General features: G+C 34.3%; 11 protein-coding genes across 11 annotated transcripts, besides 3 other annotated features; 5 read left to right on the plus strand and 6 right to left on the minus strand.

The window, feature by feature from the left end:
* Positions 1-109: 109 nt before the first annotated feature.
* Positions 110-2,336, plus strand: TVAGG3_0937190 (uncharacterized protein; the record flags this gene model as incomplete). Its single annotated transcript, XM_001329383.1, has 1 exon — positions 127-2,304. One exon carries the CDS (start codon positions 127-129, stop codon positions 2,302-2,304), a length of 2,178 nt encoding a protein of 725 aa, XP_001329418.1.
* Positions 2,337-3,678: 1,342 nt separating this feature from the next.
* On the plus strand, positions 3,679-4,195 carry TVAGG3_0937200 (ribosomal small subunit assembly; the record flags this gene model as incomplete). The annotated part of the gene is made up of 1 exon (XM_001329382.2): positions 3,768-4,157. One exon carries the CDS (start codon positions 3,768-3,770, stop codon positions 4,155-4,157), a length of 390 nt encoding a protein of 129 aa, XP_001329417.1.
* A 167-nt stretch (positions 4,196-4,362) lies between these two features.
* On the minus strand, positions 4,363-5,680 carry TVAGG3_0937210 (uncharacterized protein; the record flags this gene model as incomplete). The annotated part of the gene is made up of 1 exon (XM_001329381.1): positions 4,444-5,523. The coding sequence occupies one exon, from the start codon at positions 5,521-5,523 to the stop codon at positions 4,444-4,446; it is 1,080 nt and encodes a 359-aa protein (XP_001329416.1).
* A 107-nt stretch (positions 5,681-5,787) lies between these two features.
* TVAGG3_0937220 (ATP-dependent RNA helicase family) lies at positions 5,788-8,175 on the plus strand (the record flags this gene model as incomplete). The annotated part of the gene is made up of 1 exon (XM_001329380.2): positions 5,808-8,165. One exon carries the CDS (start codon positions 5,808-5,810, stop codon positions 8,163-8,165), a length of 2,358 nt encoding a protein of 785 aa, XP_001329415.1.
* Positions 8,176-8,586: 411 nt separating this feature from the next.
* TVAGG3_0937230 (uncharacterized protein) lies at positions 8,587-9,313 on the plus strand (the record flags this gene model as incomplete). Its single annotated transcript, XM_001329379.1, has 1 exon — positions 8,608-9,309. One exon carries the CDS (start codon positions 8,608-8,610, stop codon positions 9,307-9,309), a length of 702 nt encoding a protein of 233 aa, XP_001329414.1.
* Positions 9,314-9,534: 221 nt separating this feature from the next.
* TVAGG3_0937240 (GTPase activator protein) lies at positions 9,535-10,359 on the minus strand (the record flags this gene model as incomplete). The annotated part of the gene is made up of 1 exon (XM_001329378.1): positions 9,535-10,359. One exon carries the CDS (start codon positions 10,357-10,359, stop codon positions 9,535-9,537), a length of 825 nt encoding a protein of 274 aa, XP_001329413.1.
* Positions 10,360-11,120: 761 nt separating this feature from the next.
* Positions 11,121-11,801, plus strand: TVAGG3_0937250 (uncharacterized protein; the record flags this gene model as incomplete). Its single annotated transcript, XM_001329377.2, has 1 exon — positions 11,133-11,594. One exon carries the CDS (start codon positions 11,133-11,135, stop codon positions 11,592-11,594), a length of 462 nt encoding a protein of 153 aa, XP_001329412.1.
* Positions 11,802-11,883: 82 nt separating this feature from the next.
* Positions 11,884-12,645, minus strand: TVAGG3_0937260 (uncharacterized protein; the record flags this gene model as incomplete). The annotated part of the gene is made up of 1 exon (XM_001329376.1): positions 11,884-12,645. The coding sequence occupies one exon, from the start codon at positions 12,643-12,645 to the stop codon at positions 11,884-11,886; it is 762 nt and encodes a 253-aa protein (XP_001329411.1).
* A 127-nt stretch (positions 12,646-12,772) lies between these two features.
* TVAGG3_0937270 (TBC1 domain family member 31 family) lies at positions 12,773-14,448 on the minus strand (the record flags this gene model as incomplete). Its single annotated transcript, XM_001329375.2, has 1 exon — positions 12,965-14,407. One exon carries the CDS (start codon positions 14,405-14,407, stop codon positions 12,965-12,967), a length of 1,443 nt encoding a protein of 480 aa, XP_001329410.1.
* A 398-nt stretch (positions 14,449-14,846) lies between these two features.
* Positions 14,847-18,308, minus strand: TVAGG3_0937280 (cytoplasmic FMR1-interacting protein-related family; the record flags this gene model as incomplete). Its single annotated transcript, XM_001329374.2, has 1 exon — positions 14,847-18,302. One exon carries the CDS (start codon positions 18,300-18,302, stop codon positions 14,847-14,849), a length of 3,456 nt encoding a protein of 1,151 aa, XP_001329409.1.
* Positions 18,309-19,102: 794 nt separating this feature from the next.
* Positions 19,103-19,650: a mobile genetic element.
* A 569-nt stretch (positions 19,651-20,219) lies between these two features.
* Positions 20,220-20,564: a mobile genetic element.
* An 821-nt stretch (positions 20,565-21,385) lies between these two features.
* Positions 21,386-26,065, minus strand: TVAGG3_0937310 (uncharacterized protein; the record flags this gene model as incomplete). Its single annotated transcript, XM_001329373.1, has 1 exon — positions 21,386-26,065. The coding sequence occupies one exon, from the start codon at positions 26,063-26,065 to the stop codon at positions 21,386-21,388; it is 4,680 nt and encodes a 1,559-aa protein (XP_001329408.1).
* A 690-nt stretch (positions 26,066-26,755) lies between these two features.
* Positions 26,756-26,767: part of a mobile genetic element that runs on past the window's edge.

The following is a 26,767-nucleotide window of genomic DNA, read 5'->3' on the forward strand; positions in this document are numbered from 1 at the left end:
TTATCCTGTAAATTCAATGTATAGCCGATTAATGTACAAAAGAGGGAACTATTTTCGTTGATTGATTTGGTGTAAGACCCTTTTGAATTTAATATTTTTTTTTATTTCACAAGAACTTAAAGGGGGATGAATGAAAGAATGGACTTCACTCGTCCATTTCCAAACATTTCCTTTCAGGAGTATGTGAAAATATACCAAAAAGTAACTGAACTCGAATCTATTCATGAACAATACGATGATTTACTTACAAAACTTGAGAATACTAATCATGAATTGCTTCTATACTTGCATCACTATAGATATCGACTTCCATGGATGATCGCAAAGCATCAAAAAAATTTCCAAGTTGAAAAATTATATTCAATTCACAGACCAGAAACAGATAAATTAGTAAGATGCGAAATACCAGAGATTGTCGACTTCTTTAAGTCATTGATTAATGATAGACTAGATATCATCAAAATTCTTGCACATAATGAGATAATTATATCTAAATCAGAACCAGTTTTATTCAACAATTGCGAAACAGCTCTTGATTCTTTTATTTCTTCATTAGTTATACCGAATTTATTTGGAAATTTCATTGGCCAACAAAATGTAGATGATTTCATTGAAGCTGTAGGAAGAGCATTTGATTCATTTGCCGAACAGCCTTTTGATTTTATTCTTAACTTTGATTCTTCATTTTTATGCAGAGTATTACGTGAATTCTTCTTTTCTCCTTTCTTCAGAGAGTTCGTTGGCGAACAATTTTCAGGATTTCTCAGTTTCTTTACGTTTAAGAAATCAAATAATGATCAAATTTCTTGTTCTCGTTTCCAAAGCTTCCTAAGCTTATTTTTCTCAGAGTTTTCGCAACCATTACAGACAGCACCCACATTTTTCAGAAAGCTCTTCCAAAGAATGGCCGCAAATTTTAATCCAACACACATCGTTGCTACAGTCATATTAAATAGCTTAATCATACCTATGATCGGATTCCCAACTGTATTTTCCGCTCTACCTAATTATCAACAGTTCCATGTTGAAAATTTAGATACTGCACGTTTCTTACGTTATTACGCCGGAATTATCTGTGGACTTCCACTTCCTGATGAATTTCAAGATTTTCCGATTATAGAAACCTATGATCGCTTTGATAGTTCAATTTTTACAAATTTAGTTGAATTTTTAATGAAACCGATCGATCCTGAAGCTCCCTGGAATGTTCCTGAGAACAAAACACTCTCAATGAATGCCGCCGCACTTAAAAAGATGGCGAGATTGCTTGGAAAAGAAGTCCCTCTTTTAGATAACTACAGTGACACTCATATTGTGCTTTGTTCTCAAAGAAAATCACTTAGAACACATTATCTCGATGTTAAGAGGAATTTCCAGTTGATTGCACACGCATTTCTGAAAAATAATCCTTATCACCACACACAGTTGCCTCCATCAATAAGAGGTGAGATTGCTTTGACCATAAATGAATCTCCCGATGAATTCGTGGCCGCAGTTGAATCCAAAATTTTGAAATTTTCGGAATCAGCTGTTGACATCCAAGAAAAGACGGAAACGATGGATAGAATTCTAAATGCAACTAAGAAGGAATTCTATGGTGCCGAAGCGAACCTCGCAGTTCTTTTTGTTCGCAGCATTATCGAAGACAAAAGTTTCAAAAATGAGCATATTAAAAAGAAGAATTTGATGATGAAGGATGGAAACTACTTCTGCAACTTCATTGTCTCGACTATTGAGAATTACATATCGAAAAACTCATGGGCTTCGACAATGATCACTCATATCGTGAAATACTTTTTAGCTTTCATCATGCAGAGCTTCCCTCTGCAGGCATTTGCAGATGCACATCCTGAACTTAAGGTTCTCGATCAGAAATTCGCAGAAAGAAAAGAAAATGAACTCAAAAATATCGAAAAGAATGGTTACGATGAAAAAGTGGCAAAATTACTAAAAAGTGACATAATTTTAACACCAGCTTTGAATGCAGTATTAAGTTCTCATCTTTACGAGAATCCCATTGAAAGCTCTCTCCAAATTGTCCTTGCTGTGAGCACTGTTGAAGATTTGTTTACTTTCCAATATAATGAACCTCCAGAAGGAAATCAACTGATGCCATTGATGGCGAACTTGTTTATTACATCTCCTGCACCAAGTCCATTGACTTTCAGCAAGTGGTTGGCACATTTCGTGCAACCAGTTATCAAAGCAAAACCAGATTGGTTCAGTGGAGATGATTTCCACTCTCTTGAACACTTCTTCCAATTCAACGCGTGGATGGAAGATGTGATCAATGATAATATTTGATTTTTTATAAACTTTTACTATTTCTATGACAACCTAATCGTTTTTAAACTTGTTTAGCGCATAATGTATCCAATTTTTCAATTGTTTACTTCTTGATGCCGATACCTAATGACAACTCTCAAAAATTTATACCATAATTCTGAAAGACTCATTTAATGGAGAATTATGTTATATTTCTCGTGTGATTTTGCTTTATATTAGGTCACATCATTAAGGTCAATTAAATATTTGAAGCTTATGATGTACACTGTTCAAAAATCACTTATTGTTATTGGGAATATTGATGCAAAAAAGTGCTCGGTAATTTGACACCGCTTGCATTTTCTTTAAATTAAGCTATCATTATTTTAACTACGAATCTTTGCAGACCAGGTCACGCAAGCATTTCGAAGATGCTTGCTGTGCAGTTGCCCATAATTATACTTATCGTCGTGCATCAATAATTGCGAATAATATTATTTCAATGATATTTTGTCATTTTTTTATAATTCATACAATGAACATTTTTTTGGTAATGGAGACGGTAACAAATGGGGAAAAATTCAAGTTTATTTTCACAAATAAGGAATATGAAGTACCTATTTACATTGCTGATTACATGTCTCCTTTAATTAGACTAGTTCATTGTGCAGATCCTATAATGAATGAATTCAAGTTTGACTTTCCAGATGAAGATTATTCATTTCAAGCTGTTATCGATTATTTCTCTGGTTCAACAAGAAAACTCAAGAATTTAAATACATTAATTAAAATAATTGTACAACTCAAGTGCTCTGATATTATAGATGCATTTCTACCTGATATCAATACAGAGACTCCCCAAGAAATTTATGATAGACTCGAATTTAAAATTAATTATGGATTTCAGTTAAATGAAAAAGAAAAAGAGTTAACTACAAATGAAGAGTTCATGGAAGCAGTAAGATCTTATAAAGGCGACGGTTTGTCGCTCCATAATTAATGATATTTTTGTTTGTATTTGCGTTTATTTGTAAAAATAAGTAATTAATGAATTCATTATATCAGATAATACCGAAAAACTTTACTCAATATTCGATAGTACAATTATTTATAATTGAATTTTTCATATTGTCACACAGTATATGATATAGCATTCCATATGAAATAATTATTAGTGTGAATTAAGCACTGAAGTGCATATATATCTTTTAAGTCAAGATTTTCACTCATTTTTGTATCAGAGTATATTCAACTTGTTGTTGCTAAACATCTCACTTCTGTGATGCCAATACTTGCTAGTTTACAAACCTGCCGTATTGTGGCTTCTTTCAATGATATTTTTGATAAAAATTTATAAAATTTCAAAATTAAAGCATCAATTATCATTTAATTTTGTTGGTATTAGGATGGTATTTTAATATATACAATTTAAATTAGACAAAGTTTCGCATGGCCCAGTTCGGTCCAGCGACGATAGAAGCGGTTTTGGTCCCCTTTTCAGCATGGGTCGTATTCGTACAAAGACAACAAAGAGAGCAGCTCGCCTTGTTATTGAGCGCTTCTATGGCCAACTCTCCTTCGATTTCCAGGACAACAAGCGTGTTTGCGATGCTGTCGCTGATATTCCATCAAAGCGTATGCGCAACAAAATCGCCGGCTACGTTACCCACCTCATGCGCCGTCTTGAGCGTGGCCCAGTTCGTGGCATCTCCTTCAAGCTCCAGGAGCAAGAACGTGAGAAGCGTGATAACTGGATGCCAACAACCTCCAAGCTTAACGTTCCAAAGATCCTCGTTGATCCAGAAACAAAGGAAATGCTCGCTGCCATCGGCCTCGGCGAAATGGAAGGTGTCGAAGTTTTCATACGCCGCGCAGGTGCCCGCCAACAATAAACTTTTTTTTAATATTATGAATACAATCAGCTCTTTTACATTTACGAGAAAGCATAGAAAATTACTGATTTTTATTTCAATCTTTTATTTCTATGAAGATCAATTTGATTCTTTGATTATTACTCTTCTTCATTATACTTTTCTTTAATAGATTTGGTTATCTTTGAAGTGAATTTTGAAAACCAGAATTTATTTCAGAAATGAGACTGAAATATATAAAGGAAAACTTATATAAGTAGCTATCATAAACAATATTTTAGGTTATTAGCAGACTAACAAATACAAATTAGAAATTCTTGTTATTTCTTTTGAGACTCTTCATTTTTGCTTCATGTTTGAGACGGCCTAATTCTCTTTTCATAGATTCATTTTCTGTTCTAGCATTTATGAGCTCATTCTCCTTAGCTTCCAAGAGTTTCTTTAATTTTTCATACTCGGCATATGATATATCATCACTATCAATATTTTCTGTTCTTGGTGCTGAGTTAACAGCTTGCATTGTAAGTCTAAGCTCTTCTCCTTTACGAACAGTTGAATATATCTGTTTCTTCTGAGCTGATTCAACCTTATCGATGGAATCTTTCATCATATCTTCCTTTCTCTTGGCCTCTTCAAGTTTACGCTTCAAAGTTTCGATTTGGTGGGTGTTTTGATCAATACATCTCTTTTGTCTCATTTGATATGAGTTATCAAGAGCCTTTAACTTATTCTGGAGTGAATTAATTTTAAGAATTTGATTCCTTTCCATCTCTTCTAATGTAGTTACACAGTCACTAAGTCTTGATTTAGCTGCCATCAAAGATGCATATCTTTCATCGTTTTTCTGCTTAACAGCTGTTTCCAAACGAGAAAGTCTTTCATATTCAATTGCTTGCAATTCTTCAACATCAGGGCCAGCATCATCAAGAGCTGCCTTTTCGGCTTTGCCTACAGTACTTAATAACTGTTGTGACATTTCCTGTGCTTGCTTAATTGCAATATCAATATTTCCTGTACGTTGTGTTTCTCTTTTCTTTGTCCATACTTCCAGGCGAGATAAAGATTCTTGATAATCTCTTTGTAATGATTCCATTTCTTTTCTGTGTTTGTCAACTAGTTCTGAGATTTCATTTTCGTATTGCGTCTTTATTTTTGCAATTTTCGACTTCTTTTTAGCGATATCACGCGAAATTTTTCCCTGCTTCGCTTGTTCTGACTGTGAAAGCATAACATTTACGCGATTTAGTTGATCTTTTGTTTGAGCAATTTCTCCTTGCAAAACAGTAAGATCAGAAGACAAGCGTCCGATTTCATCATCTGCAAGATTTATATTAACTTGCACTTTATGCTGAAAGTGCTCAATTCGTCGGTCAAAAGCGCTCGTCATGTAAAAATCTTGTACGTTTAGAAATTCATCTCCATAAAAATGAATTCAACTTTTGAGCCAAATGAGTCAAGCTCTTTCTTACTTTGTGATAGTAGATTCTTAAAATATACTTATCAATTAACTTTTGCCTTTAATTTCTGATAAATTTAAAATTCATATCAGCAAAGATATCTTTTAGCAAACAATATTGACAAAATATTTCTTGTGAATCTTAAATGATTCTATTTCGATGACTCATTCTAGGATAATGATTTGCTCCAAAATCTTTTTTGTCAAAGTTTTTTATGGAGGAAGCAAGACAGAGGTCAAGAGAAAATTATTTGAAACAAAGAGTAGCGAAACAGATCGAACAACTCAAAGGAAAAATCACTGATAAAAAATTACTTGAAGAAAGAGGTCTTGCAACTGAATTAGAAAAAATTGAGTTAGATAACTTGCAAAAAACAGCAGATTATGTTCAAAAATACAATGCAACCGACGAATCATTATCAGTTAACTTACGTGATAGTACAGAAACAGGACGAACTTTAAATGAAAGATTGAAATCTGCAGGAAGGCTTTCAGTTTTACAAGATGCATATGCAACGAACATTAAAAAGGAAACTACATGGGAAAACGAGAAAATTGAGTCTGCATACATGGATAAAACTCAAAAACCAACAATTTTTACTTTACCTCCACGAGAAGACTTAATTGTAAAAGAGATTGATTATACAGAAGTACAACAATCACTTCCTGTTTTTAAGTATAAGAAGACATTACTCGATGCATTAGTCTCAAACCATGTCTTAGTTGTTGTTGGTGACACAGGAAGTGGTAAATCAACACAGATTCCACAATATCTATTAGAAAGAAGCCCGAATGAAAGCGTTGTTTGTACACAACCACGTCGTGTCGCTGCAATGAGTGTTGCAGCAAGAGTAGCTGAAGAAAGACATGTTGAACTTGGTTTCGAAGTTGGATATGCAGTTAGATTTGATGATAAAACAAGTGAATTTACAAAAATAAGATATATGACTGATGGAACATTACTTAGAGAATTTTTAGTTGATCCTTTATTATCAAAATACACAACAGTGATGATTGATGAAGCGCATGAACGCTCTATTTCTACAGATATCTTGTTATCTTTATTAAAAGACTTGATGCAAGTCAGACCAGAGTTTAGATTAGTTGTTGCTTCTGCAACTTTAGATGCTGCTTCAATGTCTGATTTTTATGATAAATGTCCAATTTTAACTGTTCCTGGAAGGAGATTTACTGTTGATATAAATTATACTAATACTCCTGTTGTTGACTATGAAATCGCTGCTATTGATACTGTTGTTAAAATCCATACATCAACAGAAATTGAACAACCATGTGATATTTTAGTATTTTTAACCGGACAAGATGAAATTGACAGATCTGTTGCAAAGATAAACGAATTGATCAGTTCTAAAGTGATTAATAATATAGAAGCTCTTCCTTTGTATTCAGCTTTGCCTTCAGAAAGACAATCATTGATCTTTAAACCTGCACCTAGAGGAACAAGAAAAGTAATTTTTTCAACAAATATCGCTGAAACCTCTTTGACAATTGATACTGTTAAATATGTGATTGATTGCGGTCTTGTTAAAGAAATGAGCTACGATTCGAAGAACGGATGCAGTAGTTTAGATAGAGTTCCTATTTCTAAATCATCCGCAGATCAAAGAGCTGGAAGAGCTGGAAGAACAAGTCATGGAATTTGTTATAGATTATATACAGAAAGTTCATTCGAATTTGAACATGAACAAATGACAAAACCTGAGATAAAGAGATGTGATTTTGCACCTACATTATTGCTGTTGATATCGATGGGAATTACTGATATTGTTAACTTCAATTTTGTTGATTCACCAGCAACAAATAACATCATTTCTGCTTATGAACAACTTGGCGCTTTGCAAGCATTAGATAATGATGGAAATTTGACTGAATTAGGTGAACAAATGTCGCAATTACCGGTTAGTCCAATGTGTGCAAGAGCTATATTAAAGAGCTTCGAGTTGGGATGCAGTGAAAGCGTTATAACAATTTGTTCTGTTTTGGAAAGTGGTTCTCCTTTGTTTTATTTCAGTCAAAATGAGTCAAAAGATGCAATTGCACACATTAAACAGTTTTACGATGAAGAAGGTGATCACATAATGTGTCTGAATGTATATAACCAATGGGTTGATGCAGAATATTCTCAGCAATGGTGTATAGGCAATAAAGTACAACACAGAACACTTTTGAATGCGAAAAATATTAAAAATCAATTATCTGATATTTGTCAGATTTTGAATTTCGTTGAAGATGAAAGTAAGAAGAATGAGACATCAGAGAATATATCTCATGCATTCTGTATGGGTTTCTTCCTTAATTGCGCTCAATTGATGTCAAATGGTTATTACCAAACATTAAGAGGTCAAGGCGAAGTAAAAATTCATCCATCAAGTTGCTTGCTTCAGTACACTGCACAGCAATATCTGATATTCTATGAATTATCCAAGACAACAGACATATTCATGAGGACTTTGATGAGAACAAAGCCGGAATGGCTCAGAGAAATTGCTCCAAGATATTTCGAAAAGAATGGTAATGGAGTGACGTTCAAAGGAATCAAGAATATGAAGTAAAAGTATAAATAGTTTTTGTTTGTTTATAAAGATAAAATTTAACAATATAATTATTTTGTTGTTTTTTATTGATTTGCAACAAAATTCATTAAGAATTTCAGTTACAAAATACATCTGTTTCTGAATATACATGAAAGCTCATTGAATAAAATGAGATCTTTATTTTTTTCTTGCAAATTTTAACTACTATACTCACCATGATATTGGTATGAGATAGATAGACAATTTACTATCACGTCACAGATAAATTCTCGAAGATGCTGCTCTTGATGGATCTTACTTTTGGATTCCGATGGAAGCAGAGGTATGATTTAACAATCATGATCAGTAGATGAATATTTCATCAAAGATTTTATTGGTAAACTCTGATGCTCAAATTTGAATACCATGGTGAATTTTTAAACGGGCTTTACTTCTGCAGATTTTTCCATTGAATAACAGTATGCTTGAAGTTCGAAACAGAGAGTTCGATCGTGAACTTATAAAGCCTAAGATGAAGATCAAAATTATGCCCGAAATGATTAAGTCAGAACCAAAAATTCAGATATTAAATGCAGATTTCTTCGAAGGTACGTCCATATATCTAGAAATAGAGGACAAAAACATCAAAAATCTTGCACAGAATGCACTCGAGAAAGCTGGAGCTTTGATTATGACAGAATCAAAAATTCTTGCAGATTATATCGTAGCAGACAGACCGATAACAATTCCATCAATAATACAAAACAGATCTCGTGGTGCCTCATTGTTAATGGCAGCAGCAATTCAGCAAAGCATGCCTCGCGTTATACTTGTTAAGCAAATACCATGGATATATCAAACAGAAATTGAAAATGATTCGATGCAATCCATCGAGGAAGAGATAAAACCCATGATGGTTGTTTCCGATGGAAGGCACGCCCCAAATTTCCGTGAGATATTACCAATACAATTACATTTTGGAGAAGTTCCAAGGGGATATTTCATCAATCCGTTTGAACCTATTATACCTCAAGCGATGGAAGAAATAAAAAAAGCCTCTAAAATTACAAATACGCCGAATAATCCAGAGCCTCCGAAGCAATTATATAGAAAGGACTGGAGAGAATTCGATAAGCTAGCAGATTCTGTATCTGAAGCGTTCTTTGCTACGATTCCCAAATAGAGAAAAATTATTTTGTTTTTTGTTTGTATTGAATGATCAGAAATTAATACCATGTTCTATGTTTCTGATCTATGTATGTTATTTTATATAGTTTTGTTAATTTATAATTGTTTGTTTATTATTTTAAATTGTTTCTATTTATTAACAGATCTTTAGGTTAGCTTTTCGAATACAAGCTTGTTTAGATAAGATTTCCTTAATATTTTAACAAATAAAATTTCATGTTTATTTAAGAGTAAAATTCGGAGCATTAGTCTGAGCATGTGCTCTTCTTTCTCTGGATAACAGATTTCCAAGCAATCGTTCCCAGTTTGGAGGGGTTAATTCTACATTTCGGCACATTTTCTTTGTTGTGAAAGTTTCTTGGTTATTTGATACAACTTTGATTGTTTGTGTGAAGAACTCAGAATATATTTCATTGAAGAATTGTTTTTCGAAATCGTTAGAAGAAATGAACTTCTTTTTGCTAATTGAGTATATCTCATGGAATATCTTCTTATAATTTTTCATCATTTGTACAACAATATCTGTACTTATAACATAATTTGGATCATTCGGATCAGCAATCAAGTTTGGAGCTAGAATTTCAGCAATATCATTAAGGCTGAGACCTGTGATTGCTTCGTGCTTAGCGAAAAGTTTGAAAAATGCCATAATTCTCGATAAAAATACTAAATTCGCTTTCGGAAGTTTTTTAACTTGATGCCTGATTAATGTGTATGGTTCTTTGTCTCCTTTGTTGGCAAGCGATGTACTCCATTTCGAAGCATTTTTATCTTCAAGAACATGTTCTGGTAACTCCGATAAAAATTTCATCAAAATAGCAGCAACAGTATGAGGGGATGTGTTTGAATTAAAGGCTACATCACCTGATGCTTCAATAATATGAACTAGTCGTTCTATTTCACGCTCATTACCTGGGATGCGAAAAACGTCTTGAGTGAGATTTGTCTTAACCAAAAGGAACTTGAAGCATTTTTCTAAAAATGGTGGTATTGCGCGTGACTGCTTCTGTACGAGAACAAGTAAAGGAGTCCCAAAAACACCCATTTATACCAGAAAAATTGCCACTTTTTAACCTCACTTAATTCATATTTAAGCATAACTATTGATGTTATATATTTTCTGTAAAATCCGTTTTTCAGAGGTTTTTCAAATTGAACATATTACACGCAAAAAGTGGCAAAATTGATAGTTCTCAAACGTCTTTTATTTTATTCGGCGGAAATCAAAATGGAAATCGTCTTTTAATATATCATCTTTTCTACATACCAGTCCATCTTGAATTTTATTCCAAACAACTCTCTTGATCAATTTTATTTCTTTGAAGGTTAATTTTGCTCAATCTGAGTGTTTTTTTACAAAATAATCTCTATTTTGATGTTCATGCAAAGGATTTGGCAATATGATAAAATGCTAGTCATTGTGTGCTGGTCACATCCCAGCAATATCAATATTTAAAATTTCAATCCGTAATTCAACTACCCACATTTGATTCATCCAGCTACAAAGTAGTCTTCGAATAGTTTATGTAATGAAATAAATAAAAGCAATAGTGACAGCTCTTTCTTTAGCTTAATTTTTTTGATTTTAATTGAAAATATCTTATATTTCAGTGATAAGTATGCGCAAGGCCATCTTTCTGGAATTTGTAGCTATACCCATATGCGATATTACTTAAAATGACTTGACTAATGTTGAAAATTTGAAAAATTGCACTAAAAGCTTTTTTAATTAAGATTTTGTGTTTGAATCCATATCAACTGTTTATCATATAAATAAAATAATTTTGAAAATTTTGGGGAAAACACAATTTTTATAAGATGGCCTATTGTCTCGACGACCCACCAGAGATTTTCAGAGGCGAACCATTTACAGATAGAAAGAGTAAATTCCAAGCTTACTGCGCTGTATGCAATAATGTTCAAGATGTTTGTCTTTTCAGAGATACTTTATTAGATGAACCAAAGATTGGCGAAGCAACACATAACATTCTTGCATGGATTACACCCGAAGATTCTGGTTACGATGATGACGGCGAAACACATGCAGGAATTCAGATTTTACAAATGCTTGAAACAAATGGCGCTAAAAACGTAGCTGTCATGGTTTCGAGATGGTTCGGAGGTGTATTATTACATGGAGATAGATTCAGAGATATTACTGGTGCCGCAATGAAAGTTCTCAGAGATAACAACTTAATTCCTGATAAAAACGCTAAAGGATCTACAGATGCTGCATCAGAAGAGAAGAATGAAGGCAAAAAAGGAAAAAGAAAGAAATAATTTATTTTGCACTCTTTCTTATTCATTTTTGATATCCTTTATATTTATAAATTGTATTGCTTTATATCGTTTTAAATACGGTTTCATATAAAATCTTATTTACAAAAATATTCAAAAATATATTTAAGAAAACTGTGTAATTCAAAGACTATGAATGACTTGATCTCGTTTAATGACGACCTAAGCAAATAATAAGCATAAATATATAAAGATACATACAAATTTTATTAAATAACATGGTAATATTATAAGAATATTATACAAAGCGCTTGCTTATATAAATATAAGATTAAATGTCCGAGTACTTGATTAACTTCCTTTGAATATTAGAAATATCTGCTTCCTTTTCTTTTATATTCCTAGAAACGGAGAGAATCTCGTTACGAAGAGCTATTGCTCGCTGTTTATATTCATTCAATCTCACTCTAATGCCCAGATTTTTTGCTTGATATGAATCTTCTGCATTCTTAATGGAAGCAAGATCTGTGGTATTATTTTGAGTTTCTTGCTTAAATTCAACTTTGGAAGCATCATTTAGCTTTATAGTATACTCCTCAACGATTTTTTTGAATTGAACTTTTTTCTCAGCTCTAAGACGAATAAGTTCTTCGTTTTTACAGGTCTGTAACATCAATGAATTCTTAAGCTCTTTATGCTTTTCAAGAATAGATGGCATAATTTCTTCAATCTTTTGGATATTATAATTGATTTTATTTCTCTTTGTAGCAAGTTCAGCATTTTGAAGGGCCAAATCTTGAAGATCATGGAAAAATTCCTGGTATCTTTTGTCGTTTTTTAATAAATATGCGGGCGAATTTTCTTCTTGTCTCTGTTGGACTGATATTTTTGTCTGTAATCTCCAATTTCTAAATGATCTTGCTAATAAAATCTTGTTTTTCATAAATTGGTAAGCATAGATTAACTTATATTCTGGTGAATGCAAATCATGATGTCTTTGGGCCCACAATTGAAAGTATTTGACCTTACTTATCTTATTTCGAATAAGTACAAACGAACTACACTTCTCACATTTGGATGCATCACATTCCATCCAAAAAGTGTACGTTTAAAAATAAAATTTCATGAACCATATCAATTTGAAATACTATTCCTCGTTTAACGTAATTAATTTATCAAGAAAAATCATAATTTCAACTCAAAATTTCCTGGGAGTAGTAGTGAAACCCAAATTAATGACATTTACCAAATATTCAATGATTTTCGACAGTATTCCTATTCTAAGCATACAACACCAGATTAAAGGATCATCACCTTAATATGTAACAAAACAACATTAAAAAATCATAAGATTAACTTAAATTAAACAAATGTTTAAAAAAGATACACAATACTCAAAACAAATATATAAATTAATCATCATTCTTCTTTGAAGACTGCAAATTAGTTGACGAAGATATCAACAAATCAGGATCATTAGCAAGTCTCATAACTTCAGAATGCAATGCTCTTTGATGATTTTGAGCATCTAATTCTGATCTTGTCTGTTTTGTTCTTCCAACAGATGCCTTTCTTGCATCTCTCATCAAACTGTCTGATCTTCTCATATTTGTTAAAGCTTGTATTCTTATGCTATCCTTGTCGACAACTTCCTTCTCTTCTTCTGTATCTCCAAATGCATTTTGCATCGAACGAGATGTTGTGTCGATGCCATTTCCCCAATCGTGAATCCATTGTTCCATAAATTGTCTTTCGTCTGTTAACTTAAGACGCTTGCCTTCGAGTCTGATCTGCTTCATCTGTGTATCAAGAGCAACAGCAGCCTTAGCAGTTTCAATTCTTTCTTCATCGGCATTAGCTCTGTGTAATTGCTCGATTGTATCGAATGTCTGTTTCTTTCTTGCTTTAACTTTCTCGGCTTCATCTGCAGCTCTTCTTTCTTCTGTGAGCTGCTTCTGAAGATTTGCAAGCTTATCGTGATCGCTCTGGAGTGTACGAAGAACAACAGCATCTGTAGAAGCTTCTATGATTGGATATTGCCCTTTCTCTAGAGGAGTAAACATCATTGAAGTAAATAAAGAATTTGGCACTTGTTTCCAAATTTCTTGAGCAACTTGAACTAATTTCTTTACATTAGCTGGACGTCTTGTACTATGAAATGTAGCATGGTCAAGACGAAGCTGAGCACTATTAACTTCAAGCCAAGCGACAACAAGAAATTCAAAGAACTGCGGATTTGATGAGAAAACGACATCCATTAAATCAAACCAAGATTGGTCATAAAGGATTTCTGCAAAGCAACTTCTATAAACTGGCCATGCAGCAAAACCTGTTCCAAGAGCTTCACGAAGTGGTAAATCTCGATCTGCTAAAATGGCATCAATACGAGAGATAACTTCAGGTGGGGGACCTGGTACAACAGATATCCACTCTGAGAAGTAGTTTGTGAGGAATGTTATAACAACTTCGAAGCAGAATAAAAGATCTTTTCCAAAAGCGTTAACAATCTTGTCTACGAAAGGCGGAAGCCAATCACAATTGATTAATGGTGCATGCCAATGAATGAGGGCATTGAAAATTGTAAGGCACTTTGGACTGCAACCTTTTGCTGAACATAATTTACGTGCTTGAGGAAGTTGCGCTTTATTACAGTAGAATTGGAATGCTTCTTTGTTTCGTGGGAGTTGTAAGATGAATTCCCAAATTGCTTTACGAAAATCTGCAGGATAACAATTGAATTTCGAAAGAATCGTTTTAAGTTTCGTCGGATTTATCTCTGTTGGCGGTTCGTTTTTCGATGCAAGGTAAATCAGGCCTGATGGTGCCTGATGCACACTAGACATTGCATCATACATCTTCAAACTGTACGTTTAGCAATTTCAAAATCATCAAAATTTGAGCTCTTGTTAATGACTCTTCGCATTTGGAATTGAACAAACCGAAAATATCATAAATAATGCTCATAATTTGCGTAAAATTATAATGAAGAGTTTATGTGATGGAAAAATATATCAAACATTGGAATTTAAGTGATTTCTGCTATATCCTTTCGATTACAAGTATCACCTCACTCCCCAAAATTGTTTCAACTCTTGTGCACATTGAAAAAAAAATAAACATCAAATTGTCAGGAAATCTCACATTCATTTATTTGTATGTGATTAAAACTATCTACATTCCCTTAAAAGTTGATTCGATTCAAGATATTAAGCTGCATATGGAAGAAGAGAAGATTGAATTTCACAGCTCCCCAAGCAATAAAAAAAAGTTAATCATATATGATAAATAATCTTTTTACTGAATCTTCATCTTGTAAGGAGAAGCGACAAGTTCAGCGAATCTCTGGCATTGTTCAGCGACAGAAGCGTTGTAGAGGAACTTTGTCAACTGGTCGTTGACTGAAACGTTCTGTTCAGTGAGGTTGAGCTGTGTTGCTCTGTAGCAGATTGAGTCGAACTTGTAAAGTTCTTCCTGGTTGCAGAGAGTGATGAATACATGGGCAGCGACAATTGGTCCGTCACCAACGTAATCGAGAATAATGACTGGTTCCTTGTCCTTATCTTCGAGATTCTTCAATTCTGGTGAGCAAGCCATAAATTCGAGAACAGACCAAATGGATGGGAATGATCTGTGTGTCATTGTTGTTTCTAAGTCAATTGTTCCGTCAGATAAGAATAATTCTTTCTTACTGAGGATAAATTGAGAAATCATCTGCATAACGCCAGCGAGGAATGAACTGCCTGACTGAACCTTCAATTCCGATTCAAGATAGAACAAGAATGTAATTGTATTTCCGATCGCTCTCAAACCATCGTAAAGAGAACGAAGCTTTGGATGGGAAATAGATGAGTAAGCATCGAGGTTGAAGTTGAAGTAGCCGGAGATATCATCCTTTGAAATTGCTGGCAATAATCTGATGACAGATGCAACTTGTGTATAAACTTCGACGACCTTGATCATTTGGTCTTCCAATCTGGCCATAATCTTAGAAACAACAGCGGCCAATTCACCTGGAGAGCATAAATCAATAATAGCCTTGATATGTTCCAAACCGATGTATTCTGTCTCATGGGTGTGGATTGTTGCGTATTCTTCAACCCATTTCTCCTTGGAAGTGACTGGAATTGAGACTTTATCCTTCGAATTTGTTGGTCCCTTGGATAATGAAAGAGGAAGGAGTCTTCTGGAGATGACGTTGAGTCTGTAGTGAGGGAAATCGAGGGATGAGCAGATAGCAGCTGTAAGTTTCGAATCAATTGATAAAGGATTGTCGAAATTACGAGCTTTCTGCCAGAGAACGTCGAAATCGTCCATCAACAACCTGTTCTGGACAAGAAGGTTGTGGGATGCACGAGCAACTCTTACTCTGTGGGCAATGTATGGCGCAAGTCTGATATCAGTTAATAATTCAATGAATGACTCCAATTCTTGGCGAATCTTCGTATTCAACTTCTGTGTGGTAACCTGGTTGAAATCGACTGCGGAACCAAGAAGGGACATTCTGTTCTGGCAAACCATAACATTGTATCTGTTCGGAGGAGGAACGATGCGGCTAAGGCAGTCAGGAGGTAACTCCATGGCTGAGGCTGTAGCTCTCGTAAACTTGTAGAACGTATCGGAGAAGGTGAAAGCGATCATATCGACGCAAAGAGAAACTTCTGCTTCAATTTCTCTGTAGAGGTATTGAGATTTGAATGTGTTGATGGCTGTAGCAGCTGCATCGTTGTAAAGTTCGAATGGGAAGAAAGTATTGTCGTGGAGTTGAGGTTTGATGGCTGCACCGTCGCCAACCTTAAGAATGTGCTCGGAAAGAATGAATGGAAGTGATGATCTGACAGGGAATTGAAGAGTATCATCGATATCGAGATATGTTTCACGAAGCCAGAGGAATGAAAGGTTGGAAGCAGCACGGACGGTCGAGACGTAGCTGAGAAGAGTATACCAGTTCACTGTTGAGTCAAGGAAGTCCTTTGTAATGTTAATGTGCTTTGGACGGAAATGAGAGCGTGTGAATGCTCCGACTCTGGCTGTGAACTTTGAGTCTGGGAGAATCATGGCTGAAAGCTGGATACGAAGGATATCGAGCTGGTTTGCGGTAATTGGGACATTTCCTGGCTCGATCTTGTGGGTCTTGATCTGCTTTGTGGACTTTGGAAGGTTCTTGTTTGGATCTCCAACGTTGCCCCAGTTACCGAAGATATCACGGATATGTTCCATCAATTCACGCTCGCCGTTGCACTTGGTGCTTCTGGAACGAACGAGTGGACGCTCGAGCTGGTTCTGGATGTATTCCTGAACCTTGGCGTAAATCATTTTGTTGGTATATTTGACGATATTTGGCTCGGAGGTGATGAGGATGGAGGAGATTGTCTTGATCATGCCAATGACTTCGACGAGGCTGTCCAAATCTTCAGCACTGTAGTTGTATTTGACGCAAAGATCGTATTTGTATTGTTTGGCATCTTTCTTGTCGGATTGTGGTGAGCTTGAACTTGTATTGATTGACTTGAAGGCGGCTTGGCGTTGAATAGCTCCTGTCATCGTAGAAATGAATTTAAGAAGGGACATAAGCTTTTTTTCTTTGATTTCCTTATCACGAGGGATATCTGAGACAAGACGGAGTTGTTCGGAATAGTCCTTACGATAGACATCCATGTTATTTCTGATGAGAAGGGTATCCTTGTATCCTTCGAGGTCAGCCTGGGATTTAACGATTGGATACTTGGTGCTCTCCTTGAATCCTGGGACCTTTGGAAGGGTGTAGCCAGGGACGAAAGAATTTTCACCATAAAGTGGGACGACAGGGTTTTCCTTGAGGATCTTGAAGACTTCATCGATGCACTCGACCTGGTAGATGCTGAATTTATCGCTTGGGATGCTCAAATGGAGAACGAAGACAATGGCGCATAAACAGGTTGATCTCTCATCAGGAGTAAGGATTCTGTCACGGTAATATGAAACAAAGTACTTGAGTAAGTTGGCGCACCAGTTATAAACGTTTTCGAGCTTGCTAGACTGCTTCTTATCAGCTGCTATTTCATCCTGGAGCTTTAGAATGGAAGCCTGTGGAGAAGAAAGGAAGACTGGGATTTGCTGTAGTTCCGCATTTTGGGAAATTTCCTTTGGATCGAAGGCACGCTTGTATGTTGAAAGATCGAGGTTAAAACCGGTCTTAAGCAACTTGAGAGAGTCAATATTCCAAATAAGTGAGAAAATCTTCATGAGCTTTTCGTAAATAACACCTGATGGTGTGTATTCGTTGTCGGAAATAATTGAATAAACTGTCTTAGCGAATCTGTTGCAAAACTCGAAAAGGTTCTTAATCTTTTCGTATGTAGGAAGGAAATGAGCCTTGTAAGCTGCTTGATACTTCTGTTTAAACTCAATAGCGCTTTGTCTTTCTTCTGGAGGGAGTTGTGAGTTTTCCGCCTTGGAGAGAGTTTCAGCAACAAGCTTGCTAGCACGTGTAGAACGGAAAAGTGAACGATATGAGTAAAGGAAAGAAATATATTGTTCTGATTCTTCAATAAGTCTTGAAATGACACGAAGATGATTGATTTCGTGCATAACGTTATCGTTGACTTCCTTGATGTTTAATGGCTCTGTAACCATATCAGAATTATCATATGTTGGGTTATCTGGATAAGAAATATCAGCCGGCTGAGGGAAAACTTCTGGAAGTGGTGAGTTCATTGCTGCATCAATAGCAGCCTCTACCATTTTATCGTTAATAGATTCAGGAGCTGACATAATGAGAATTTATATATAAATTATTGTAAATTATTGAAAAAGTTGTTTTGAAGTTCAAACGTCTTTTCGATTTCCACGCATATTTGATCAGAATGAATAATAGACGATTTATTTGTTGAAAATTTGAATTCGAATTCAAAAATCCGAAAAATATTTTTTTAGTTTCTCGGCTCATATCAGATTTTTATATTGCTGTTTTAAGTTTTCGTAACTGATAATATCAAACAAACCTCACATAAGATATGCTCATTTATCAAAAAATATGGAGTCGATTCCAGTTTTGTTAAATAATCGTTCTCGAATTCCAGTTTTGTTAAATAATCGTTTTTTAAACGTACATTTCTTGTAAGTCAATGAGAAAGTTTTTATTCTTGGCTTCAAAATCGGTAAGTATGATGTAGAAAGCTAGAGATATGTCAGATGCATTATCACCAATAGTTATTTTTTAAATCAAAAAAGCATCATAAATAAATTAAAATTATTACAAATAAATACAGAAATGCGGGCTGATATTGATAGATCATATCGAATTACTTATATTGTTATCAATGATATACAACAAAACTAAATCAAACGAATTTTAAAAATTCAAAATATAAGTCCAAATTTAAATTACAAAATATTTCTTAAAACTGCAAATATTCGTTAATAAATAGTCATTGCCCATCAGAATCTTGGATATTTTACTTTATTTGAGGCTCTTTCTTATGGATATTGTCAAAGTATTTTGATAATATTCAAAAGAAGATATTTCAAGTAAGTAGATTATAATGGATTCCAAGCTTATACAAATTGTAGTCTTTTAAAGAGCAGTTGTTCCAAGATATTCGAAGTTTTAGAATATCTTGGAAAAACTGTCCTTTAAAAGGCTGTAGCTTCGGTAATATTACTATCTAGTATTAAATTCACGTAATCACGGTCTTTTAAAGAGCAGTAGTTCCAAGATATTCGAAGTTTTCGATTATCTTGGAAAAACGGCCCTTTATAAGGCTGTAGCTTCGGTATTATAACTATCTAGTATTAAATTCACGTAATCACAGTCTTTTAAAGAGCAGTAGTTCCAAGATATTCGAAGTTTTCGATTATCTTGGAAAAACGGCCCTTTATAAGGCTGTAGCTTCGGTCTTATAACTATCTAGTATTAAATTCACGTAATCACAGTCTTTTAAAGAGCAGTAGTTCCAAGATATTCGAAGTTTTCGATTATCTTGGAAAAACGGCCCTTTATAAGGCTGTAGCTTCGGTCTTATAACTACCTAGTATTAAAGTTACGTAATTACAATCTTTTAAAGAGTAATTCCTCAAAGAACTTCAAAAATTTGGAGAATCTTTGAAAAACTACTCTTTAGAGTAATTTGATTGAGGTTTTATGTTATAAGATAAATTTTCTGTTGATATTTTTGGATTTACTGTATATAAATTGTAGATTGATCGCGAAAATCCAAAATTCTGGAGATTTTTGGAAGATCCGCGCTTGAAACGAGCGTATTTGATGATTTTGCATCATCTCTGAGCTTGGATGTTGTAAATTTTGAAGTATAAAAGAGTTATTAGTTGAAATTCATTCGCTCATTTAAAAAGTGAAATATTTTCATTGAAAAATGAAAAATTAAGGCCATTCTAGAAGCCAATCAAAAATACAATTAAAATAATATGATTCTTGGTGAAAAAAATAATCCAAAAAAATTGAAAAATGAAATTTGAAGAAAAAAATTACAGATTTAACAATATATAAAGGATTTTATAAATTTCTGTGTCAAATAAAGACTATTAAAATAGGTGGGGATTAAAGTATAATATGGTTTGAATTAAAAATTTGTGGAAATCAATGATATAATGTATGAAAAAGAGAGATTTTATAATAAATACAACTGAAATGTATAATGAAATTTGATCAGTATCAATAAAAAACACTCTTTTAGTAAACTTGTAGTCTGAAATATTGCATTGAGAAAAAAATACTCCAAATTTGCTCAATGAGTTTAGAAATGTAAAGATTTAGGACATGCTTTACATTTGTAAACTCATTTAGTAAACTTGTAGTTTGAAATATTGCATTGAGAAAAAAGTGCTTCGAATTTACTCAATAAGCTCACAAATGTAAAGCTTTTGTATAAGCTTTACATTTGTAAACTCATTTAGTAAACTTGTAGTTTGAAATATTGCATTTAGCAAATAAGTACTCCAAATTTGCTCAATGAGTTTAGAAATGTAAAGATTTAGGACATGCTTTACATTTGTAAACTCATTGAGCAAATTTAGATTAAAAAATTTAAATTTAATTTGAATTATGGGTTGTAATTCAATGTAAGATTGTCCTTTAAGTCAAAATAGACTATGAAATCAAATAAACCAAGGTAAATCGTAAGAATCTTTTTCGATTCATAATTTAATAAATAATCTTTTGCTGTATTTAAGATATCGATTAATACTTAACGAAATTTTGAATAACTGCATACGTGAATGAGATAAATGAAGTTTGAGATCTGAGGTAGAAGAATTCGAAATTTCGAATATATGCGAATTTGGTGATAACAATTGAAAAGTAAAATTTAAACTTGTCACAACACATAACAAAACTCCACCTGCATAAATCGAGTATATTGTATATGGTTGGTCTAAAATGAAAAAAGTGTACGTTTAAAATACGATTATTTAACAAAACTGGAAGGTCAACGATTATTTAACAAAACTGGAATCGACCCAAAAATATGACTTCTATCATGACAAATATGTCTTATTCCAGAAATTCAAAGCTTAAGAAGATAGACGTTTGCGTAAAAGTTATTACCTTCTTCTAATTAGCAATTTAAGCTTTTGAGTTTCCATGAAATTGTTGTTAATTCACAGAAGGTTATTCTCATTTTCTTCCTTGATGCATACAAAGATGAACTAACAATGATTTGACCATGTTTTAGTCAGATCTGAAAATAGCCTCATTAATAAATGTATTTCCGATCAATTTCATCATAATAAAAATATCTTCAAAGCAAATAAAATTATTAATCTTATTATGATTAAAAAACTTTAAAAAGAGAAATAAATTAAATTAAAAAAATCCTTTTTAAAAAATTAAACTAGGCTTAAACCATAACGATGTTTTGTTCGTTAATTTCTTCATCATCATCTGAGATTTCCTTGTTCTTGCTTCTTGTGGATGTTGGATTATCCATTGTTGTTTGGCCACCAGCTGTAGAGATAACTGTTTCCTCGTTATCTGGTGTTTCCTGAGAATTCTTCATTCTGCTGACTTTGACTCTGTAGACGATGAAGAGGAGGAATAAGCAGAGAAGGATGAAGCAAGCGACACCGACTGCTGCGATGAATGCCTTGTGGCTAGACTTAGAGGAAGATGATGATGATCCTCCCTTGCTTCCATCCTGGTTTTCTTGGTTGTTGTCAATTCCTTGTGTTGGAGCTGGTGTTCTTGCTGGAACGACAACTTCGAACTTCATTAACCTATTTTCTGATGAAAACATGTCAACATCTGTGACATGAACTTTGATTGATGTGTTACCGTATTCGACTTCAGCTGGAACTCTGACATCGAATGTGAAATCTTCTTCTTCGCCGGAAGATTTCATTGTTGCTGCCAAAACTTCTTTGGCATCTCCGAACTGGACATAGAAGTTAAGATCATCACCAAGATCACGATCTAATACCTTGCCTGAAACTGTGATGACCTCTAACTTAGTGTACTGGCTCTTTGAGATCTGGACATTAGAAAGAACTGGTTTGTTCTTGATCATGAATGTTTCCTTGACTGTTGTCATCTGATCATTTGAGTCGATGATTGTGACATACAAGTCGTGGATTCCCTTCTTGCACTTAGTTGGGATTGGAACGGCCTTTTCGAATGTCTGATCCTTATTTCTCATTGCGATATCATCTCTTGCAGCTAAATCATCTTCGTCAACCTTGTACTTCATTGTGACGAACTTATCAGCTGTGATTGTACCAGAGATTTCCATTGTCTTTCCTGACTCAAAGAACTCTGTCTTTGGAAGTGTGTATGTTAACTGTGGTGCGAATGTAACAATGACGTTTGCGGACTTCTGCTTTGATTTAGAGTACTCGGATGCAGATGAATCGAGAGGCTTTAAATCTGAGAAGACGAAGTTGTAGCTCTTTGTAGAAGCTGCAGTAGCTGCATCAATTGGAACATCGAACTCGAAGTTGCGATTGCCACCATTTGATGAGACTGTGCCAACATATTCTGACTTGTCATTGTCGACAATGTATAAGTGCAAGAGTTTGCGCTTATCTAAGTCATTGACAACACCTGATACTTTAGCACTGTATACGGCATTGACAAATGGAACAGCAAAGTTAATTGATGTGATTTCTGGTTTGTTCTTGATTGTGAATGGGAATTCGTGAATTGTTTCGGAAACAAAGCCAAATTCATCAACAACTTTGATGTAAACTTTATATTTAACAGCATAATTCAAATTGTTAATTGGAACAGTGATATCGTATGTCTGAGAGTTTCCGTTGAAGTTATTTGTTCTGAAGAGATTGTTTAATGGGAATGAGCCCAAATAAACTTGAAGTGTTGCTGTTGTATCATCTGATACTGTGCATCTGAATGTGAGTGGATGATCTTTGTTGAATGAATTGTCACCTGATGGATTCTGAACGGATAATGTTGGCTTTGATGTAACTCTGAATGATTCTTGAAACTGAGCTGAGAAATCAAATCCTGTTTGATCTTCAGCTGTTGGATCTGCATTATCTGATGCAAAGATTGTCATGTCCATTTGGCCAAGTTGGCTAGCTGTAATTTTTTCGCTGAATGGTGCGTTTCTATAAAGATTATGAATTGTTTGGAATTTGCCATTTGAAAACTGAATGTGAACATAAAGTGGCTTGTTATCATCCATATCAGCAATATATCCTGTTAAAGTAACGTCCTGGTTTAGAAGGACATTCTTCGGGCTGATTTGAACACTGCGAAGAATTGGTTTGTTCTTAATGTAAAATTCGTATGAAGGAACAGGATCGGCTTCTACGCCATAGCTATCAACAAGTTTAACACTGAGTGTATTCTTGGTTCCATATGATACGAATGTGAATGGAATTGTAAATCTTTCAACTATTTCCTCTTCATTGAAGTTAATTGTCTTTTCAATACTGGTTAATTCTCTGTCGTTAAGGATAAACTTAAGAGTAGCTTCTCTGTCATCTGTTGCTGTTACTTCAACAACTAATGGTTTATCGTTTTTATTGAAGTAGTTGGAACCTTCTGGATATTTGACACTGAGTTCTGGTTTGGATGTAACATTGACTTCAAAAGTAACAACATCAGATTTCATGTATTCATTATCTGTATCCTGGTTTGGATCACTGAATTCATTAACAACTACGCTGAAAACCATCTTTCCGCGCTTGTTAGCAGTGATCTTTGTTGTGAATTGTTGAGATGGCTTGACAGGAATTGTTGCGTCATTATGATTACTGACATGAACGTAAAGGTTCTCATTGTTATCTGGATCTTCAACAATACCTTTGATAGTTACATCTCCACCAAGAATTACTGGATTTGGTGAACATGTGACATTGGTAAGTACTGGTTTGTTCTTAATAACGAATGAATAAAATGCTGTGTTGGTTGATTGATATCCATTAATATCAACAACATTAATTCTGATTTCATTAGTGTATGCTGTTGGTATGTTACTTTGTTGAACTTCATCAAGATAAATATATGTTCTATCATTCCATGTATTTCGTTTTACATACCTTGAAAGATATGTAAGATTTGTACCATTGAGCATATAGTTAACAACGAAATCTGCATCAGTAAAGACCTCCAGAGAAAGGTATAAACGTCTCTTTGAGTTAAATACGTGATCTGGGTATTCTGGCGGGTTAAAGATAATTGAAGGTCTATATGTAACTTTGGAAGATAATTCTATGGTATCTGATTTGTCCATTGGAGTGAGTGGATCAAATTGTGGATCAGAATTATCTGATGCGAAAACATAGAATTTCATTTCTCCGACTTCTCCTGCAGGAATTTCGCATGAGAATTGTTTTCCGATTTCGACGTTGCTATTTGTGACATAAATGTTTTGACCATATCTAACATGGACGTATAGTTTCCTTCCTACATCTTCGCAATTAACAATACCTGTAACATTTATCTTCTCGCCTCCAAGAAGGATCTTATTGTGATTTGTTACATCAGATAATGTTGGCTTGGTCTTGATGTAGAAATCATATGAATGAACATATTCTGATTCGAATCCATAGCTATCAGTGAGCATAACTTTGACTGTGTACTTAGTTGAATATTTCAAATCAGTGATTGGAATTTGGACGTTTTCTTCAACTGTCCTACCGTTTAAGGAGACAGTCTTTGAAATGCTATCCAATGGTGTTCCGTTCAATGTGTATTTAACTGTAACTGTGTCATCATCTGACATTCTGACTTTGAGAACTAATGGGCGATCAATACGATGGAATATGTTGGATCCTGATGGATTTGATACGTAAAGGATTGGTTTTGATGTTACATTGATCTTCTTTTGTTCTACTCCAGATTGATCGTATTCAGATACAGGTGTAGAATTAGGATCGCTGTTATCAGATGCGAAGATATTGAATGTTTCCACTCCAAGAGTGTTGACACGGATCTGAGTGCTAAACTTCTGTCCTGAAACAATATTTGGAATAGTTGTAACACTGTTTGTTCCATACTTGATGTGGACATAGACCTGTTTCCTTGCATCAACATCTGTAACTGTGCCTTCGATAGTTACCTTAGAACCTAATTCTGCTGGGTTCGGGTTAACAGATACATCGGATAATGTTGGTTTGTTCTTGATATAGAATTTCATAGAAACATCTGAACTATTCTTTGAGCTAGCATCAACAGCACGGAACATAACAAGCTTCTCGCCGTATGTCTTATCACTGGAGAATGTAAATGTCAATGGACCAAATGTTTTACCGTTTTGGACTGCTTCTACTGTTCCGATTTCGCTTTCTTGGCCATTATAAATTGCATAAATCTTAACACTGCCATCACCTTTAACTGATCCTGAAACCGGGAAACTATTTGCTTCGCTATTGTAGTATTTCATTACAGTATTTTCATTGATTGATAATTCTGGAGCGAATGAAATTCTGAATGATCCTTGAACCTTGTTTGAAGTAGATCTATTCAGAATATCTGTTGCTTCACTATAATCATCTGTAGTTTGGACATAGTCTTCGGTAACAAGCCAAAAGTCCATATTATAATTTGTTCCTGGTGCTAATCCTTGGAATTGAGATAATGGCAATGACCATTTCTGGTATTTCTGGTTTTCTTCACCTGTTGAAAGTTGTACATTAAGGATTGGATCGTATACAACTTTATTATTGAGTTTAGCCTTCATGTTGACTTTCTTGTTTTTATCTGGATAATTGAAAATACCTTCGATGCTAAGCGATTCTGATTCTAATACTTTTTCTGGTGTTATTTTGACGCTTGTAAGGTATGGTTTGTTCTTAATCATGAACGATCCGATTAAGATTTCGGATGGTCTCTGGAACTCATCTAAAACTTGAACTTTAACCATTTGTTCATCACGGAATGTGTTATTGAAAGTGAATGTTAATGTTGGTTTGGCTGTACCTTGAGATGATGTGTATCTTTCAGAATGAACAATTGTTTCTCCGAACTTAACATTGACTGTACCTGTTGATTCATCTCGGATCAAAACTGTGATTGAAACTGGTTCGCCATAACCATAGTATGGTTTGAGATTGCTCATCTTTTCTATGGTTGGTGGTGATGTATAGTTAAAATCACTGGATCTTGGATTCGATTTATCAAGTGGTTCAGTTGGATTGTCATTCTGGATTGATTGGATCCAGCCTTCAATTGTTGTCTTTCCTGAAACATCAAATTGAATTAATCTTGATGAGAAAGAATATGTCTGACTAGATGATGGAACAGATATGCTATTTCCAAGATATCTGATTGTACTGCCAATCTTGTAATAGAAATATAGTGGTTTGTCCCAATCGCTATCTGTAAAATCGTATTTGAATGTAACTTCATCACCATTTCCAGCTGTTGTAGGTTTAAATGAAAAGGCTGTCAATTGTGGTGAATGTCTGATGAAGAAATTCCATTCAAAGTTTTGAGAAAATGTATATTTATTACCTTCAGCTCTGATGATTAATTTGTATGATCCATAATCGTAAGGAACTGGTAAATCTCTTGTGAGTCTTTCTGCTCCTGAATATGAATATTTTGTTACTTTTGTTACTACAGATGCATCTTTGGAAAGATTGACGAGACTGACAATAAACTTTCCACCTTCGTCTGCTTTTCTGACATCAAGATCAAGTTTAACATTTGAACCCTTTGTATATACGTTTTGAGTTGGGAAACCTATAAAAATATCTGGATTATTGATATTTCTGATATGAACCGATTTTCTATTTGATGTAGAATATAGGGTGTCCAA

This window comes from Trichomonas vaginalis, chromosome I, assembly GCF_026262505.1.
Source record: "Trichomonas vaginalis G3 chromosome I, whole genome shotgun sequence".
Classification (NCBI taxonomy): Eukaryota; Parabasalia; order Trichomonadida; family Trichomonadidae; genus Trichomonas; species Trichomonas vaginalis.